This window comes from Elephas maximus, chromosome 21 (genome assembly GCF_024166365.1).
Source record: "Elephas maximus indicus isolate mEleMax1 chromosome 21, mEleMax1 primary haplotype, whole genome shotgun sequence".
In the NCBI taxonomy this organism is placed as follows: Eukaryota; Metazoa; Chordata; class Mammalia; order Proboscidea; family Elephantidae; genus Elephas; species Elephas maximus.
In genome coordinates, this window is record NC_064839.1 from 43,227,173 (window position 1) to 43,244,430 (window position 17,258).

General features: G+C 43.4%; 1 protein-coding gene across 1 annotated transcript in view; it reads right to left on the reverse strand.

Annotated features, from left to right (window-relative positions):
• Window positions 1–16,753, reverse strand: part of ADAMTS18 (ADAM metallopeptidase with thrombospondin type 1 motif 18) — a 173,175-nt gene extending 156,422 nt beyond the window's left edge. The window contains exons 1-3 of the mRNA XM_049864133.1: window positions 16,664–16,753; window positions 16,477–16,564; window positions 13,320–13,636 (exon numbers count right to left, since the gene is read on the reverse strand). Coding sequence (XP_049720090.1) covers window positions 13,320–13,636; window positions 16,477–16,564; window positions 16,664–16,753 — 495 coding nt within the window. The remainder of the gene's footprint in view (window positions 1–13,319; window positions 13,637–16,476; window positions 16,565–16,663) is intronic.
• Between the last annotated feature and the right edge of the window lie 505 nt (window positions 16,754–17,258).

A 17,258-nucleotide genomic window follows, 5' to 3' on the forward strand; every position in this document is an offset into this window, starting at 1 on the left:
TATCTAGACCAGGGGTTCTCAGTCTTGACTGTGCATTAGAACCACCTGGAGAGTCTTAAAAAGATACAGATGGGCCCCATCCCCAGACATTCTGCTTTAATTGGTCTGGGGGTGGGGTGTGGGAATTCAGGTTTTTTATAGCTCCCTGAGCTAAGAATCACTGATCTAGACTTTTTAGTCACAAATTACAGTGTTAAATTGTAATGCTATACAGAGATTAGAATCAATAAAATAGACACACCTTTAGCTAGACTGACAAAGGAAAAAACAGATGCAAATAACTGTAAGAAGAAACTAAAGTGGAGATATTACAACCAACCCAACAGAACTAAAAAGGATCATAACAGAATACTGCACTCATAAACTGGGTAACTTAGATGAAATGGACAAATTCTTACAAACACATAATCTATCTTAATCAACTTGAGAAGCCAGAAAAGTCTAAATGGAGATTATAATTTGCATTATGCACAAAAGGAAATCCTTTAAAAGAATGAAATGCATCTTTCGTCAATGCATTTCACTGGGAAACAATGACTACAAGACCCTAAGATAAGAGGTAGAGAAGTACATTAGAATATTTTAAGTGCCCATTAACTATGATTCAATTTCCATCATGTTTCTGTGCTGCATAAAACACTCAGCCTCAGTAATCAAGGTTAAAAAAAAATGCGTTCACTATGTATCCACAGAGCAAATAATTTTGTATTACTCTTCATTTGCCTCCTGGAAGTAGCAGTCAAGTATGAAAGAGGGATCAGGAATTGTAAAATCACAGGATGAACCCGCAGACACTGAAAAGCACTCTGCTGCAGGGGAACTCGGTAAATCAGTGGCGAGATAAGCCCTTTTTACTAGTTTCACTCAATCCCTTTCAAGTGCCGACTCTAAAATCAGGGTGTACACACAGCTGACTTCTAGTAAATGAGTGATGTGTGCTACATAATTTATATTAGAAAGCATGCCCCCTTGACGTGCAGTGGTAATAAGGGCAGATAAAATATTCCAAAGCTCCACGGCATGAATAAGCAATCAAAAGAACTCAGCTGAAAATAAAATCCTTAGAAGCATCAAAGGCATCCCTTCAGGAGAGGTGAGTATGCCCTCCAGACAGAACCCGCTCACCAGACTTGGATGATGGTATTTGAGGGAAGTCTTCCCTGTAATTGGACAGAGAGGCCGTGGGAACAGGGTTGCATGGGAATAACTTGGTTGTAGCTGCAGAGGAACTCCTGGGTTTGTGGAGAGGGATGCGTATGAAGTCCAGGCAAACGGTTTTAGTCGTGAAAGCAGTGCTATTCTAAGGCCTGTTTACATTTGGAGGGGTTGTTTTTTTTTTTCTTTTTTTCCTTTTTTTTTTTAGTGTATGTAGTTATAAGGAAAGAATTCTAAGACATACATTATTTTTAAGCATTCCCCCCTCCCCCACCACCTCACCAAAAAACAAACCACCATGCTTTGGGAAAAGTACTGCCTAATACAATTTGTGTACTACACTTTAAACACACACACGTATATACATACAACCAAAAAACAAACAAAAAACCTCCATCAAGTCGATTGCCATCAAGTCGATTCTGACTCGAAGTTACTCTACAGGAGAACTGCCCCATAGGGTTTCCAAGGCTATAAATCTTTGTGGAAGCAGGCTGCCACATCTTTTTCCTGAGAGGCTGGTGGGTTCGAACCATCGATCTTCCAGTTAGCAGCCAAGCACTTAGCCACTGCATCACCAGGACTCCTTCAATAAATATTAGCCATTATTATTACCTAGGCTAAAACTCTTTCCTGCCTGTGGGTGGTAAGGAGGATTGGCATGAGCCAATTTTAAAAGCCCCATTTTGGGAGAAGATCTGCAATAATGGTAATTATTACTACATTATTGTTATCATCATCAGTATTATTACTATGTGCCAAGAACTGTTTAAGTATTGGACATAGAGTACTTTTCTTTCAATTAAGCATCCATAAACCCATGAGGGAGGTACTACCATTATTCTCATTTTACCAATGAAGAAACAGGGACAGTAAGTAATTTGTCCTAGGTCACAGAGCAAAGTCTAGAGCTGGGCCTCACATTTCTGACACTGGAGTCTGAGCTCAGAACCACTACCCTACGCTGTTTTATCATAACATGAATTGATCCAAATCCTACCTATTTGTTGATCCTCCCTTTTTGATCCTTTATCTTTCTCTCATCTTATTTCTTCATAGTTGTTGCTTTCCCCCACAAAAATCCCCAGATGTCCTCACCAAGATGATTTCCAATACCCAAGAGCTTTTGTCCTGCTCTGACAGGCTGAGAAGTTAACGAGAAGGGGGCTTGGATTAAAGTATGGTGCTCCTACTGTGTACCAGGCTACGGTAGAAGATGCATCACAATTCATCTTATGAGAGCATGAGTTATCCTGCCACTTTACAGATGAGAACACTGAAGTGTAGAGACCTGAAGAAAGCCGCAGACTTACAACCTAGGACCTCAGGGAGTTTGCACCTCAACTGCCAACCCCAAACAGGCAGAGAGCAAGAAGGAGAAGAATCAACCTCTCAGTCTCCCACGAGTACCCCTCAAATTGGCCTTTGTCACTTAGGGGATCAGCTATCTGGCAAGAGCCTTGGCTTTTTTTTTTTAATTCCCTGCCTTGGCTAGTTGTTGTTTTCTTTTTTAAGAAGAGTTTGGCCTGGCATTTTGCTAGAAGTGTCGCTATGAGCAAAACAAATAATTTTCTCCACAAGCCACATCTGAAAAGGCAATACAAGACAGAGGAAAAAAGAAGAAAAAGGAAAAAAAAATGTCTTTTTACCCTTGATGAATCAAGTAATGGCCTAAGAAAACAGCCCTAGTTAAGCAACTAAGTTTAGCCTGTACTCAAAAAAAACACATAAATACAACCTGGCCTAATCCTTAATTTCACGTGACTCTCTTAAGTGACCAAGTGACAGAAGAGTTCCAAAGGGGTAAACGTAATTCCACAAACCCCTGCCAGCTAACAAGGCCATACAAAGCAGCTGAGTATTGTTTTCTTTCTGCCATGGACCACGGTCATTTAACTTCAGCCCTTTCACAAATGGAAATTGGTTTTCTAAAGACTGCTCGGCAGATAGTGACCAGCAACAGACAACTCAATGACTGAGACTTCTGAGACATAAAACACTTCTGAAAAGGGGACATCAAAGCATCTCTGTTGCCTGTGGAAATCCAATTGCTTCCAAAGCTCCTTGTGGGGACTCAGCACTCCAGAGAATGGGTCACTGGAGTGGCTGTCTGAAAAGGCCACCACGAAAGAAAGCTACAATGGGGACATTAGGGCAGCCAGCCATGGAGGAGAAACGCCACTTTCGGTTTAATTGTTGGGAACAAAGAAAAGAGAAATGAAGGGGAGCCAAGTTAACAAAATTGGATGGTGCCTTGAGAGCCTACAGTGGAGAGGATTCTCCTGGCAGCCTTGGTCACAGCACACAGTCTACTCTGGGCCGTTACAAGGCGCTGCGGCCAGACTGTAAGGCGAGATTGGGCCTTTTTTGTTACAGCAGAAAGCATAGCAGTCTACCACCTTCACCAGCTGGGCCTTTCCTGAAAGGCAGACATACAAGGCATTCCAGATCTGGGTGGAAATAAGGTCGCCATATGGGTAACAGTTTCTGCATAGCTTTCCATTTGATCTTGCCACTAATAACGGAGCTTGGTTTTAGAGTTTAAGCAAGGGGTGCCTTTCCCCAGCTGAACAACATAGGGTCATTAGACAGGCCAGGTACCAATAAAGTGCAGATCATCTTAGACCTGTTGTTGTTGTTAGGTACCGTTGAGTCAGTTCTGACTATAGCGACCCTATCTACAACAGAAAGAAACACTGCCTGGTCCTGTGGCATCCTCACAATCATTGTTATATTTGAGCCCATTGTTGCAGCCACTGTGTTAATCTATCTTGTTGCGGGTCTTCCTCTTTTTCAGTGACCCTCTACTTTACCGAGATTGATGTCCTTCTCCAGTGACTGGTCCCTCCTAATAACATGTCCTAAGCATGTGTCATGGATTGAATTGTGTCCCCTCCAAAATATGTGTCCGCTTGGTTAGACCATGATTCCCAGTATTGTGTAGTTGTCCTCCATTTTGTGATTGTAATTTTATGTTAAAGAGGACTAGGGTGGGATTGTAACACCTGACCCAATGTACAGGGAGTTTCCCTGGGGCATGGCCTGCACCACCTTTTATCTCTCAAGAGATAAAAGGAAAGGGAAGCAAGCAGAGAGCTGGGGACCTCATACCACCAAGAAAGCAGTGCCAGGAGCAGAGGTCATCCTTTGGACCTGGGGTCCTTGTGCAGAGAAGCTCCTAGTCTGGGGAAGATTGATGAGAAGGCCAACAGAGAAAGAAAGCCTTCCCCTGGAGCTGACACCCTGAATTTCGACTTTTAGCCTACTTTACTGTGAGGAAATAAACTTCTTTGTTAAAGCCATCCACTTGTGGTATTTCTGTTATAGCAGCACTAGATAATTAAGATAGTAGATAAGACGAAGTCTCTCCATCTTTGCTTCTAAGGAGCATTCTGGTTATATTTCTCCCAAGACAGATTTGTCTGTTCTTCTGGCAACACCATAATTTGAAGGCGTCAACGCTTCTTCAGTCTTCTTTATTCACTGACCAGCTTTCACATGCATTCCAGGCGACTGAAAATACCACAGCCCGGGTCAGGCGCACCTTAGTCCTTAAAGTGATATCTTTGATTTTTAACACTTTAAAGAGGTCCTTTGCAGCAGATTTAACCCAACGCAATGCGTCATTTGATTTCTTGACTGCTGCTTCCATGGGTGTTGATTGTGAATCCAAGTAAAATGAAATCCTTGACAACTTCAATCTTTTCTCCATTTATCATGATGTTGCTAACTGGCCCAGTTGTGAGGAATTTTGTTTTATTTACATCGAGGGGCAATCCATACTGAAGGCTGTTGTCTTCAATCTTCATCAGTATCTTCTGGCACTGTATCAGACAGTGTTCCACGGCTACTCATAAGATTTTCACTGGCCAATTTTTTCAAAAGTAGACTGCCAGGTCCTTCTTCCTAGCCTGGCTTAGTCTGGAAGCTCTACCGAAATCTTTCCACCCTCCTGCTAAGTGAGGCATAGCTTCCAGCATCACAGCAACACACAAGCCACCACAATATGACAAACTGACAGATGAGTGGTGGATCTCAGGCCTAGGAATGGCTATTTTATTGTGAACCACGAAGCCCCGGTATAGGGAGTTGATAGTGGTTTAAAAGGAGGGGTATGGTTAAATTCGTGTCGAAACTCTACCTCCTGGAGCTTCCTAATGCACGTTAGCACAGCAAAGCATTTTGAAGGTTCTGATATGTACTACACTAAAGACGTCTTTAAACCTAAAGTTTCCCAAATTTTATGAACATGTGACCTTTTTTATTCCCAGAACATCTCTTAATAGTCAGAAATCAATACATAATATTATAGTGTTTCTTTTGGGGATCTATGACTTGATGATTTTCTTGTCACTACCAAATGATGAAGAGATGCTCTTAGAAAAAAAAAAAAGTTTGCATGGCCAAATAAATTAGGGAAATTCTAGGTTTCAACAGAGTTAAACGTCTTTAATGTAGGACATCTCTGACTTGTTAATATGCTAATATTAATACACCACCAGTCCGTCAGTTTGTCATACGAAGGTGGTTCATGTGTTGCTATAACGCTAGAAGTTATGCCACCAGTATTTCACATAGCGGTAGGATCAGCCATGGTGGACAGGTTTCAGCACAGCTCCAGACTAAGAATAGGAAGAAAGGGCTGGTGATTACTCCCAAAAATTAGCCAACAAAAACCTTATGGATCACAAAAGATTATTGTCCAATTCAGTGCCCGAAGATGAGCCCCCTAAGTTAGAAGACACTGCACAATAACCAGAGCAATGAACTCTAGCATAGCAACGACCGTGAAGAGGGCACAGAACTGGGCAATGTTTCATTCTGTTATACAGAAGGTTGCCATGAGTCAGAGATGACTTGACAACAACGAACAACAATATGCTAATATTCCCTGTAAAGCTCCAAGAGGTGGCATTTTGACACTCATTTGACCATGGTCCACCCATTCTAAAGCCGTATGTTCATGAACTCATAGCAAGGTTCTGCTGAATTACAGCTTGGTTCATAATAAAATAGCAATTCCTAGGCGTGGAATTACCATTCCATCTTCTCCCGGAGGATGTAAGCCCTATGACCTTGAGGATGGCATCGATTTTGTACACGATTCTGCCCTGAACACTCCCTGGCATTACAACAATGGTAAAAACAAAACCCATTGCTGTCAAGTCGATTCTGACTCATGGCAATCCCGTGTGTTACAGAGTAGAACTGCTCCACAGGGTTTTCCTGGCTGTAATCTTTACAGAAGTAGACAGCCAGCGTTTTCTTCCATAGTACTGCTGAGCGGGTTCAAACAGCCAACCTTAGGTTAGGAGATGTGCGCAAACTATTTGTGCCATCTACATGCTCCTAAGTCATTGGCGAATGACAGAATGATCATTCAATGTTGCTTTCCAGTCAGTTCCTAAAGGACATTTCCACTAAGTATCAGAAATGGAATCAATCTGTCCAATCGACACCAACTATTTAAACAATTTATCTCCACGTTCGATCCCTTAATCTGGTGGTTCTCAGATGCTGGTATGCATCAGAATGATTAGGACAGCTAAAAATACTTATTCCTCAGCCTAGCCTCCTTGAGCTTCTATTTTGGGTAAAGGAATCTGTATTTTCAACAGACACCCCAAGTGAATCTAATGCAGTTAATCACACCTTGAAAAACTGTCTGAATAAAAAGAATCACACAGGTGCAATGCTTTGGGGCCATAAACGTCTTTTAGATCTCCTAGTATGTGGGAAGAAAGGTTTGTTCTATCATCCCAGAAAGCCAAATTAAGAAACACTGGTAAAAATTACAAAAAGATAGGTTGTAGTTCAATGTCAGGGTAAAGAGTCGCATGGACTCTCTGGAAATATAATGACCTTGGTATTCAAGATGACGCTGGATATGATAGAAAGGACATAAGTGGCAGATAGTGATTCAAAAAAAAAAAAACCTGTTGCCGTCGAGTCCATTCTGACTTGTAGCAACCCTATAGAACAGAGTAGAACTGCCCCATAGAGTTTCCAAGGAGCACCTGGTAGATTCAAACCATTGACTTTTTGGTTAGCAGCCATAGCACTTAACCACTACACCACCAGGGTTTCCAGATAGTGATTAAAAAACCCAGTGCCGTCATTAGGTTAATTTGCAACTCTGAGATTCTGGGACAAAGACTACAAATACCTTCAGGCAGTGTAAGGCAGCCAGGCATAGGGGGCAGTTATGAGTTAGAGAGGGCATGCTCCTGTCTACAGTCTTTCAAATCTTTAAAAATAATAACCCCAAACTTAACTGTAGGTATGATTCACTCAGGGCAGATAACTTGCAACTCCTGTTTCGTGAATTATTCCAAGTAGATAACAGCCTACTTACGTCCTGAATAAAGTAAGAAATCCTATGGGGCAGTTCTACTGTGTCCTATAGGGACATTATGAGTCGGAATCGACTTGACAGAAATGGGTATGTGGTGTGTGAGTCTTTTGTGAAGGAGCCCTAGTTGTGCAGTGGTTAAGCACTAAGCTGCTGAAAGGCCAGTGTTTTGAACCCACCAGCAGCTCTGCAGGAAAAAAGCCCTGGCAATCTGCTCCCGTAAAGATTAACCCATTGCCATCAAGTCGATTACAACTCATAGCAACCCTATAGGACTGAGTAGAACTGTCCCATAGGGTTTCCAAGGAGCTGCCGGTGGATTCGAACTGCTGACCTTTTGGTTAGCTGCCAAGCTCTTAACCATTGCAACACCAGGGCTCCCCCTTAAAGATTACAGCCTGGGAAACCCTAAGGGGCAGCTCTACTCTGACCTATAGGGTTGTTATGAGTCATAATTGATGCAATTGCACACAACAACAATAGCAGCATTTATTAAAATACATCAGATATTCTAAGCAAAGGATAATTCTGAATTATTAAGGGAAATGTCCTGCCAGAACAATTTAAGCTGGAATATCTACTTATTTGTATGTTTTACTAGCCCTTCCACCCTTTCTCGCTTTCTCCTGGGGCTTTCCTAGTGGTCAAGATAATGGTAAGATTTCCTACTGGTACTTTGTCAAGCCATCTAAAGGTGGCTTATTACTTTCCTAACACACTATGTGCAAACTAGGAGATTACTATCATTTGTAAAGGGATTCTGACACCAGGGGTACCTTCCACTCTTGGTATAGAGGCTTCAGGTAGAAGTAGTTTCATCTCACAGTCTCTTTCATCCCATGTTGTCTCTATTATGGAAGGAGAATTGCCCATCTGCTTTGGCATGTTAACTTTGATGAGTCCCTCCAACAAGGAGGTTATATTTGTGTTCCTTTGCTGACTCATGAATCATCTACTGTACTGAATCCATGGCAGCAGTTGCTGGAAACAGGAGGTACAGTTGACTTTAGAGGAGTTACAGAGCCCTTGCTGAACCCAAAAAGCTAAGGAATGTTTCTGGGTTCTAGGTAGCTAGAAGAATGAAGAAATTCTTCCTCCTGACACAGTTATTTCTCTTCCATCCCCACCTGTCAATGTCCATAGTGAAGCGTTCCCTCAATGTGATACCTCAAGTGATCTCACAGGACCCATTAATATCATTTAATAGTTTTTATAAGCCATTAGTCCACTGTTAGAGATTCATAGGTGTAGTAACAACAGGTTAAGTTGCTGAAGGCATTTCCACTCAGAATTCTTGTGTCTGTTTATAGAGAAAAAAAAACCACTTCTTTTCCATATATACCATAAAACCAAAACCAAACCCAGTGCTGTCGAGTCGATTCCGACTCATAGCGACCCTATAGGGCAGAGTATAACTGCCCTGTAGAGTTTCCAAGGAGCGCCTGGAGGATTCGCACTGCTGACCTTTTGGTTCGCAGCCATAGCACTTAACCACTACGCCACCATGGTTTCCATATGAAGAAAAAAATACGCTACAGAAAATCAAAAAAGATATCAATGGCCAATAAGAAAAGAAAAGGTACTAAACTTCATTAACCATCAGGACAATGCAAACTAAACCCATAATGGGGTACCAGTTCACATCTAGCATTCAGGGTGGCTAAGGAAAGACAAAACCAAGTGTTGGTTAAAATGTGGAGCAACTGGAACTCTCATATGCTGCGGATGGGAGTATAAATCAGCTTGGCAGTATCTATTAAGGGTGAACACGTATATACTCTATGACCCAACAATTTCTTTCTTAGGTATGTATCCAGCATAATGTGTCCATAAATTCACCAAAAGGCATACACGAGAATGTTCAGCAGTACTCTTCATAATAGCCTCAAAGGGGAAACAATTTGAATGTCTGTCAACAATTGGATGGAAACATTGTGGAATATTCACATAGAAGAATATTATGTAGCTATAAGGACAAACTAACAATGTGCCAATGTGCATGAATCTCACAATCACAATATTGTATGAAATAAGCCAGACATAAAGTTCATACTATATGATTCTCCTTATATAAAATTCAAAAATAGGCAAAGTTCAATTATGTCAAAAGCTAGGAGAGTAGGTATTTGTGATGGGTAGTGACTGGAGAGGCTACAAGAGGGTCTTCTGGGGCACTGGTAATGTCCTGGGTCTTGATCTGGCTGTCTGTTACATGGGTGTGAACTTTGAGGAAGTCATTCAACCTATACACTTATGACTTATACATTTTTCTTTTATACTTCAAGAACAGGGTTATAAAAATTAGCACAGAGCAGTCTTAGCTTCTCCGTTCCAAATCTGTCCTCTTGTTTTTTTCTATTGTTTTATTGAGAATGACCGAGTGTGTGTGTGTGTGTGTGTGTGTGTGTGTGTTGTTACATAAATCAGCCAAAGATGGCCCTAGGTTGTTTATTTCTTTCTAACAGACTAGGCATATCAGCCCAAAAAGCCCTCTGGCTCTAAACTCAAAGTTGTACATATCCAACAATTTTAAAAATCACCCAAATAAGCAGATTTTTTAGCTACTTAGAGTCTGCCTGTGCAACTGCACCCAACATCTGCTAGTCCTAGATAGGACAAAACTCTATAGTTATAAGAAATCAAACCGCTACTGTCCTTCAGAGCTCTTTGACCTAGAGATTCCTCACCTCGCAGTGGAAGGATATACCCTAGATACACAGAAGCCCCCCTCCCACTTTCTCCCTGTCCCTGGGAACTTCCTTGCCCTCTTCCCCTTTTGGTGGCTCCCTGTACCACATGCCTCTGGAAGACCTCCTGCAGTGGGGGACCATCCCCCGTGGGGGCTATCAATGCATCTTCCCCAATAAATACCTTGTGCAATGCTGCTATCTCATGGTCAGATCTTTTTTCTTGAACTCAAACTCACTTCAGTGTTTCATACAGTTGGTTAAGAGCCAGGTAGGGCAAATAATGGAATGAGGATAAGACTGATGACTCTCTCCCTATCCTGGGTATACCAAAGTGTGCTCTTCCAGGGGCAACAAACTGGATAAATCAAAGTCCAATGCCTAGAGTTGGCAGTGGTTTTAGAAATCATTTTCCATAGTTCAGGAGAAGAAACTGAGGCCTACAGATGTGAAGTTAATTAACTCAGAACACACATCTTGTTTTGCAAAGTAGGCATCAAACCTGAGTCTCCTGATCCCACTTTGTTGTTGTTGTGTACCAATGAGTTGATTCTGACTCATAGCAACTGCATGTGACAGAGTAGAACTGCCCCACAGGGTTCCCTAGGCTGTAATCTTCATGGGAGCAAACTGGCAGGTCTTTTCTGCCATGGAGCTGCTGGTGGGTTCAAACTGTCATCTTTTCAGTTCCCAGCTTACGTCAGCCTTATACACTGGCAGGTCAGTGTGCCAACTATTTCTTTCACACCTATCACAAAGACGGAATTTTTAATTTACCTCATTCTTATGGGTTGAAAGATAATTTGCTCCCTGTTCAAAAGTGAATCTCTTCCTTTGGAGAAATGACCCAACATCCGTTAATAAGAGACAATTTATCAGTTTTCCTGTCACTCACAGAGAATGAAATCCTGAAAGGGCTCAACACACTAAAGCTAATTTTGACTGAAAATAAAACAACCCTACAGCAGTGACTCCCTCTCCCTGCCAGGCATGGGTAGCACTTTACATGTAAGAAGTCATAACTTATTCTTGGTCCTACTACTAGTTACTAGTTAGTAAGTGCTAGTGTGAGAATTAGAATCTTGGCAAACCGCTCTTAACCAGTATGGTATGTAGAATGAGGTAGTTTAAGCTACTATGGACAGGGAAATATGAGAGGATTCCAAGAAAGGGCAGGAGATCAAAAACAAATATGTGTGTGCATATTCATGTTATAATATACAGGTATCATGGACTGAATTACATCCCCCACAAACTGTGTGTATCAAGTTGGTTAGGTCATGATTCCCAGTATTGTGTGGTTTTCCTCCATTCTGTGATTGTAATTTTACAGTAAGAGGATTAGGGTGGGGTTGTAACACCACCCTTACTCAGGTCACCTCCCTGATCAATGTAAAGGGAGTTTCCCTGGGGTGTGGCCTGCACCACCTTTTATCTCTTAATAGATGAAAGAGAAGCAAGCAGAGAATGGGGGGCCTCATACCACCAAGAAAGCAGTGTCGGGAGCAGAGCGCCTCCTTTGGACCCAGGGTCCTGCGCCTGAGAAGTTCCTTGACCATGGGAAGATTGAGGACAAAGACCTTCCTCCAGAACTGACAGAGAGAAAACCTTCCCCTGGAGCTGAACCTGCTTTACTCTGAGGAAGTAAATTTCTCTTTGTTAAAGCCATCCACTTGTGGTATTTCTGTTATAGCAGCACTAGATGACTAAGACGATAGGTCATGATTGAGACATATTGTTCGTTGAGATGGATCAAGCTTAGTTGGGAATTGTTAAATCTTTGATTTACTTTATATTTTAAAGACCGTACCAAAGAATATAACTGTGGTTCTGATGGAAGGTTTTAAGCTAAATATTAGGTCACAACACACAAAAAAAAGAGTAACACACAACTGAAAGTTTCAACCAGCAGCAAACATGAGGGGTGATAGAAAAACTTGGCAATGGATAATGGTCATGGCTGGACAACATAATAAACATTATTAATGTCATTGAATTCTACACATGAAGAATGTTGAAACGGCAAATGTTTTGTTACATATATATTCAGCACAATAAAAAAGAAAGAGGGGTTCTAATTCACCAGGTTCTAAGCCACCACCTCTTTCTTTGTGGCTTAACTCATATATACATTACCAAATCCGAGTCCTCAACTTGGCCTCCTCAATTTTCTTTCATCCAACCAAGCCAGAGCATTATCATCACGTGTCTAAACACAGACAAGCTCTTCTGTCGGCTCATGACATTTCTCCATTGTAACACAGAATAAAAGCAACCTCAAATGCCATTTTCTGGCTCATATATGACTGGACCCTGACAGAAGCAACCTTTACACCAATATTCTCAGCCTGGTGCTCAACAGACTAGGATTACACAGAGAGGAAATAGCACTTGTCCCAAATTCTTTTTTTAAGCACAGTAGTTAAGAGCTTGACTGCTAACCAAAAGGTTGGCAGTTCGAATCTACCAGCTGCTCCTTGAAAACCCTATGGGGCAGTTTTACTGTTCTATAGGGTTGCTACAAGTCGGAATCGACTCAGTGGCAATGGGTTTAGTTTGGTTTTTTGCTTCTCTGGACGTCATACCTAATCCTACCAGCTCCTGAGTACATCACACCACATTCTACAAGGGTGTCTTGTGTGAGCAGGACAACACAAACAGATTAGTTAAAAGAAAACAAAAGACCTCCCTTCAGTAAAATGAAGGTTGGGCTTAACTGGGCTGCTGAATACAATTTGGTATTGAAATACAGTTTTCCCATTTCAAAGCATGTAGAGGCATGCAGCTTGTTAGATTTATATAATGCCTGGTCTCCCAAGAATTTACAAAGGGAATGGCATCCATCAAATTAATTTCCTTAGGGATTGTCTCAAACATGAAGAATAAAAAGGCCCAGACCATTAAACATCAAAAGCATGAGCTAAATGGTACTTAAAGTTCTATTATATTTTCTTTTTCTGGGAGCAGATTAGATTAATTCAATTGAGGATATTAGAAGTATCCAAGCTGACGGTGCAAATGTGTCGAGTTTGCTAGAAGGGCAGTTAATATTGCAGTCATCAGTTGATTCAAGTTATACAAACCACAGGAAAGGGGGAATCTGATTTAGAGTGAGACACACTTACCAAGCCGGCACACGTAGACACAGCGACGGAGGAGGAGCTGTCATTTCTGATAAATCCCTGATAGAAACATCGCTGCACTGCAGGTTCCTGATTCTCTGAAGCACCATCTTTTCCAAGTACCTGGACAATAAAGTGACTGCTCAAAATCGCCGAAGGCTTCAGCTCTAAGTGGAGTTCCTGTCCAAATGCTGAAAATCGGTAGTGCAGCGAGCTCCTGGCACTCTGTGCAGATCGCTTTTTCCTGCCGTTGTGCAAAATGTCATGTGAAATATATGACCCGCCCTCGTCCACTTCCACCGGTGTGACAAAGACATAGTCTGCAATGGAAAAAGTTGAGCCGTCAGCACCCAGAGCCAACAATGCCGAATGGTCACTTTCTACCAAGCTGGCAAAGAGCAACCCACAGCTCAAAGATAGCTTTGTGCCTGTTGCCATGTGCCGAGATTAAATATAATTCAGAGACTCTTGTGAAGATGAGGACCCCAGAGTCTCTACAACTAGCTCGGCCACAGTGATTCCTACAGAAACCAAAGGCAAACACAATTTTCATGAATTTCAAGAATGTTTTTGGAAAATGTCACAGCTCTCCTGGTTTGGAGATAGATAGGCTTTTCATCTCTTAGCCATGGAGGTATCTCTATAATTTATTTGGAGGAGGCAAAATTAATAAATAGAAAACTGTAAAAGTAAATAAGTGGAATTTTCTTCAAGGAGACTGATTCAGATCTTTACGTTTAAAATGAATCGGGAGGTTTTTTTTTTTTTTTTTGCAGTTTAAATTTCAAATGACAACTCACAGCCTTGGGTAATGTGAGATAATAACCACAAGTAATTAACAAGTAACGGGCAGTGTCCTATTTACAATATTATTTATGCATGATAATACAACTCCAGCACTTGGATGGCCCTTAATATTTTACCATGCACTTTCAGAGGGATGATCCTATTTAATGGCAAAAGAATAAAATATGCATGTATAAAATGCCTCAGTATTGTCAGAACTTTCCTATATAGGCTGATGTTTCAGACTGCTCAAACATGTTGGTGGGGTAGTGTCAGAGCAGGGACACCTGGAAAGGCCTGTTCAAAAATACCTTCCCTACTGCTCCCTAGAGCAGGACTAATTGCTGCCTGTTCCAGTGAGGAGGGGCTAGAAAACAATTTGCTGTTTGAAAAATGAAGCCAGCACACTGTTTCTTTCACAAAACATTGAAATTGAATAGTATCATCCCACAAAATGATCTGAAATATACCCACTGAACATTCAAAACCCTCTGCATTTCTACTTTCTAGGCACAGAATGGGAAACTAATTTGGAAAGTGTTTTAAAAGATTCCGAAAAACTGAGAGGCATGTTTGAGTCACTTGGGTCCTTGGTTACTGGAGGAGGGGAAAAAAAAGAGGAATTTCCCTTTTCCCAAAACAGTTAACAAAAAAAGCCTTAAGGAATGAACAGAAGCCCTGTCCCTAGCAAGATCAAGGAGTGATATTCTAATTAGGCCCATGCTTGCTAAAAAAAGAAATTAAAAAAATCCAATATGACGATGATTTCCAACTGTTTTTTCTCTGGGTATGAACCATCTGTGATCCTTCTATTGTTGGGCAATTCTTATTCCTATGTTCTTTATGTCCTGCCTCTCCCATTTTCTCCTGGACTCTCCTTAAACTAGAAATAGTATGTAACTGTCATGCTGATTTTTTTTAAAAAAGTAATTGAAGAGATTTTTTTTCCCTTTTCTTAACCTGAAAATATACAGTATTAAGTGTCTTAAATATCTCCAATATGCTGCTTTACAGGTATGTGTTTCTTGATCCAACGCAACTTTTTCTTAGAGATAAATCACTCCCTTCCCCCACCAAACTAAAACCTCATTGACAACCATGCCTGAGTCTCTACAATCAGTTGTTTCTTACCTCCTTGTGCAAAGCCATTTTTGAAACTCTGCCTGTCCTTAGTTGGGAAGCTATGTGGGAGCTTTATCCAGCCAGCTTTCTAAGGATCAGCCAGCAAAGTCCCCCCCCACCCCCCAGACACTTGTTACAGGTTTGTTTCCAGGGGAAGAATTAGCAGGCTGATGGTTACATTCGGTGGTTGGTGGGAGAAGAGATGGTCAGTGCTCCCTGCCAACAACGATCTGATCAATTGATTTAGGGGCTAACTAAAGATGAACTCCTTATAGGTGGCGGCTGGGACTCCAGCCATTTGACTCTGATGGAACAATGAAGGGCTGTTTTAGAAGCTGCAACCTTTCTGGTTGGACAAAAGGTGAATTTCTCCCCAAGAGCTAATTCCTGATTCCCCCCCCCCCCCCACCCCTCACTCACCACTCCCTGGCATAGCCTTTCTTCATAACTCCACCATCGCCCCAGTCCCCAATATGCACCCTTGTCTCCTGATAGGAGAGAGAGAACCCTGCAAGGAGAGAAATTATAGAGTCCCAAAGAATCCAAGTTGGACAGCAAGGTCTTGCTAGTCACAGCATAAACTTGTTCTCCGGTAGCTGGTGGAAACAACGAAAACAAGGATTTTCCTTCTGGGCAAAGGTGGGAAGTTAATAAATGACAGAAATGAAGGGTGTTCTGGAGGTTTGTGGCTAGAGGACCTCAGAACAGATAGAAAAAGTACCCACAGACTTCAGCTACCTGCTTTCCTTTCTCTAAGAGCGGTCTTTGGGAATCCATGACTCAGGTGGGTGAAGAGAAGGAAAGAAAGGAAGAAGGGGACAGAGGAGAGTGAGGAGGAAAGATAGGGAGGGAAAGTGCTCTAGACCTTTCAGTTCCTGCCGGCTTTCCCAGGAGGAGAAGGGCAGGAGGAAGGGGCCCTTTGTGCCGCCTTGTCCAAGTCCACTTCCTTTGTAAAGTCTCAGGGCAATAAGGGTTTCTTTTTGTTTTTGTTTTTAAACAATCCATCTGTGAAGGGCGAAAGTATTGTTTTCTTATTTACGTGACTAGAAGCTTGAGCCACTGATTCTTCTGATAAGCCCAGAGCCCTTGCCACATCCCCCCTCTCCAAACAGGAACCATTTCCAGGACGCACACACACCTGACAGGTTGGGGCGGGGTGGGGGGCGGCTTTCCAATCTTATATCTCTTTTACGGGGGAGGAAGGGACAAAGTGCCCGGAAAGGCCCTTCTGGGGGTGAGGAAAAATACGAACCATCATTTAATCCGCTGCTACCGCCGCTGCTGTCACTGGCTAAGGCTGCGGCAACCGACACGCAGCAGAGGCAGCACAGCTGGAGCGCCTGCAAGAGAAAAGGTGACATCGTTTGTGAGGGGCGCGGCGGGCTTGCGCCTGGCGCCCCCTGACCCCCGCTCATAGCCCGCCCCTTGGCGGCACCTGCCTTGGCTACGTGCCCCAGTCTCGCGTGGCCCCACGGCGGGCCCGAGCCGGCTGCCGGGAGGGCGCACGCAAGCAGAAGGGCGCACTCCATGGTTAGGTGCGGGCTCGGCGGCTGCAGGCGGCCGGGCGCGGCGGGCGGAGCGCACGGGCGGCGCGCATTCTCCCAGCGTCCGGCTGCCTCGGAGCGCGGCGCCCCAGGTGCGGCACCAGGTGGGAGCCGCCGCCGCTCACATGGAGGGACAGGCGCGCCGGGGCCTCCCCTCCTCGAGCCGCCTGCGCGCCCTCCCTTTTGCCGGCACTGGCCTGCGGAGCTGCTGCCTGCGGCTCTCAAGGGGTGCAGGGGGCTCCCTAGGTCGGGGCTGGCGCGCCCCTCGGAGCGTAGACAGCTGGGGGACCCTGTCTGTGCCTGCCCGCCCGTCTGTGCGTCTGTGTCTGTGGGAGCGTCTGGGGCTCCCGGGGAAGGCAGCGCCAGCTGGCTCCCCCGTCGTTGTAGCCGAGCGCCCGCCTCTCCACCGCGCGGTGATTGGCGACCAGCGGCTCCCGGGCTCGTCCGAGCCCCCGGGCTGGTGCAAGGGCGTGGGATTCCAGGCTCCGGC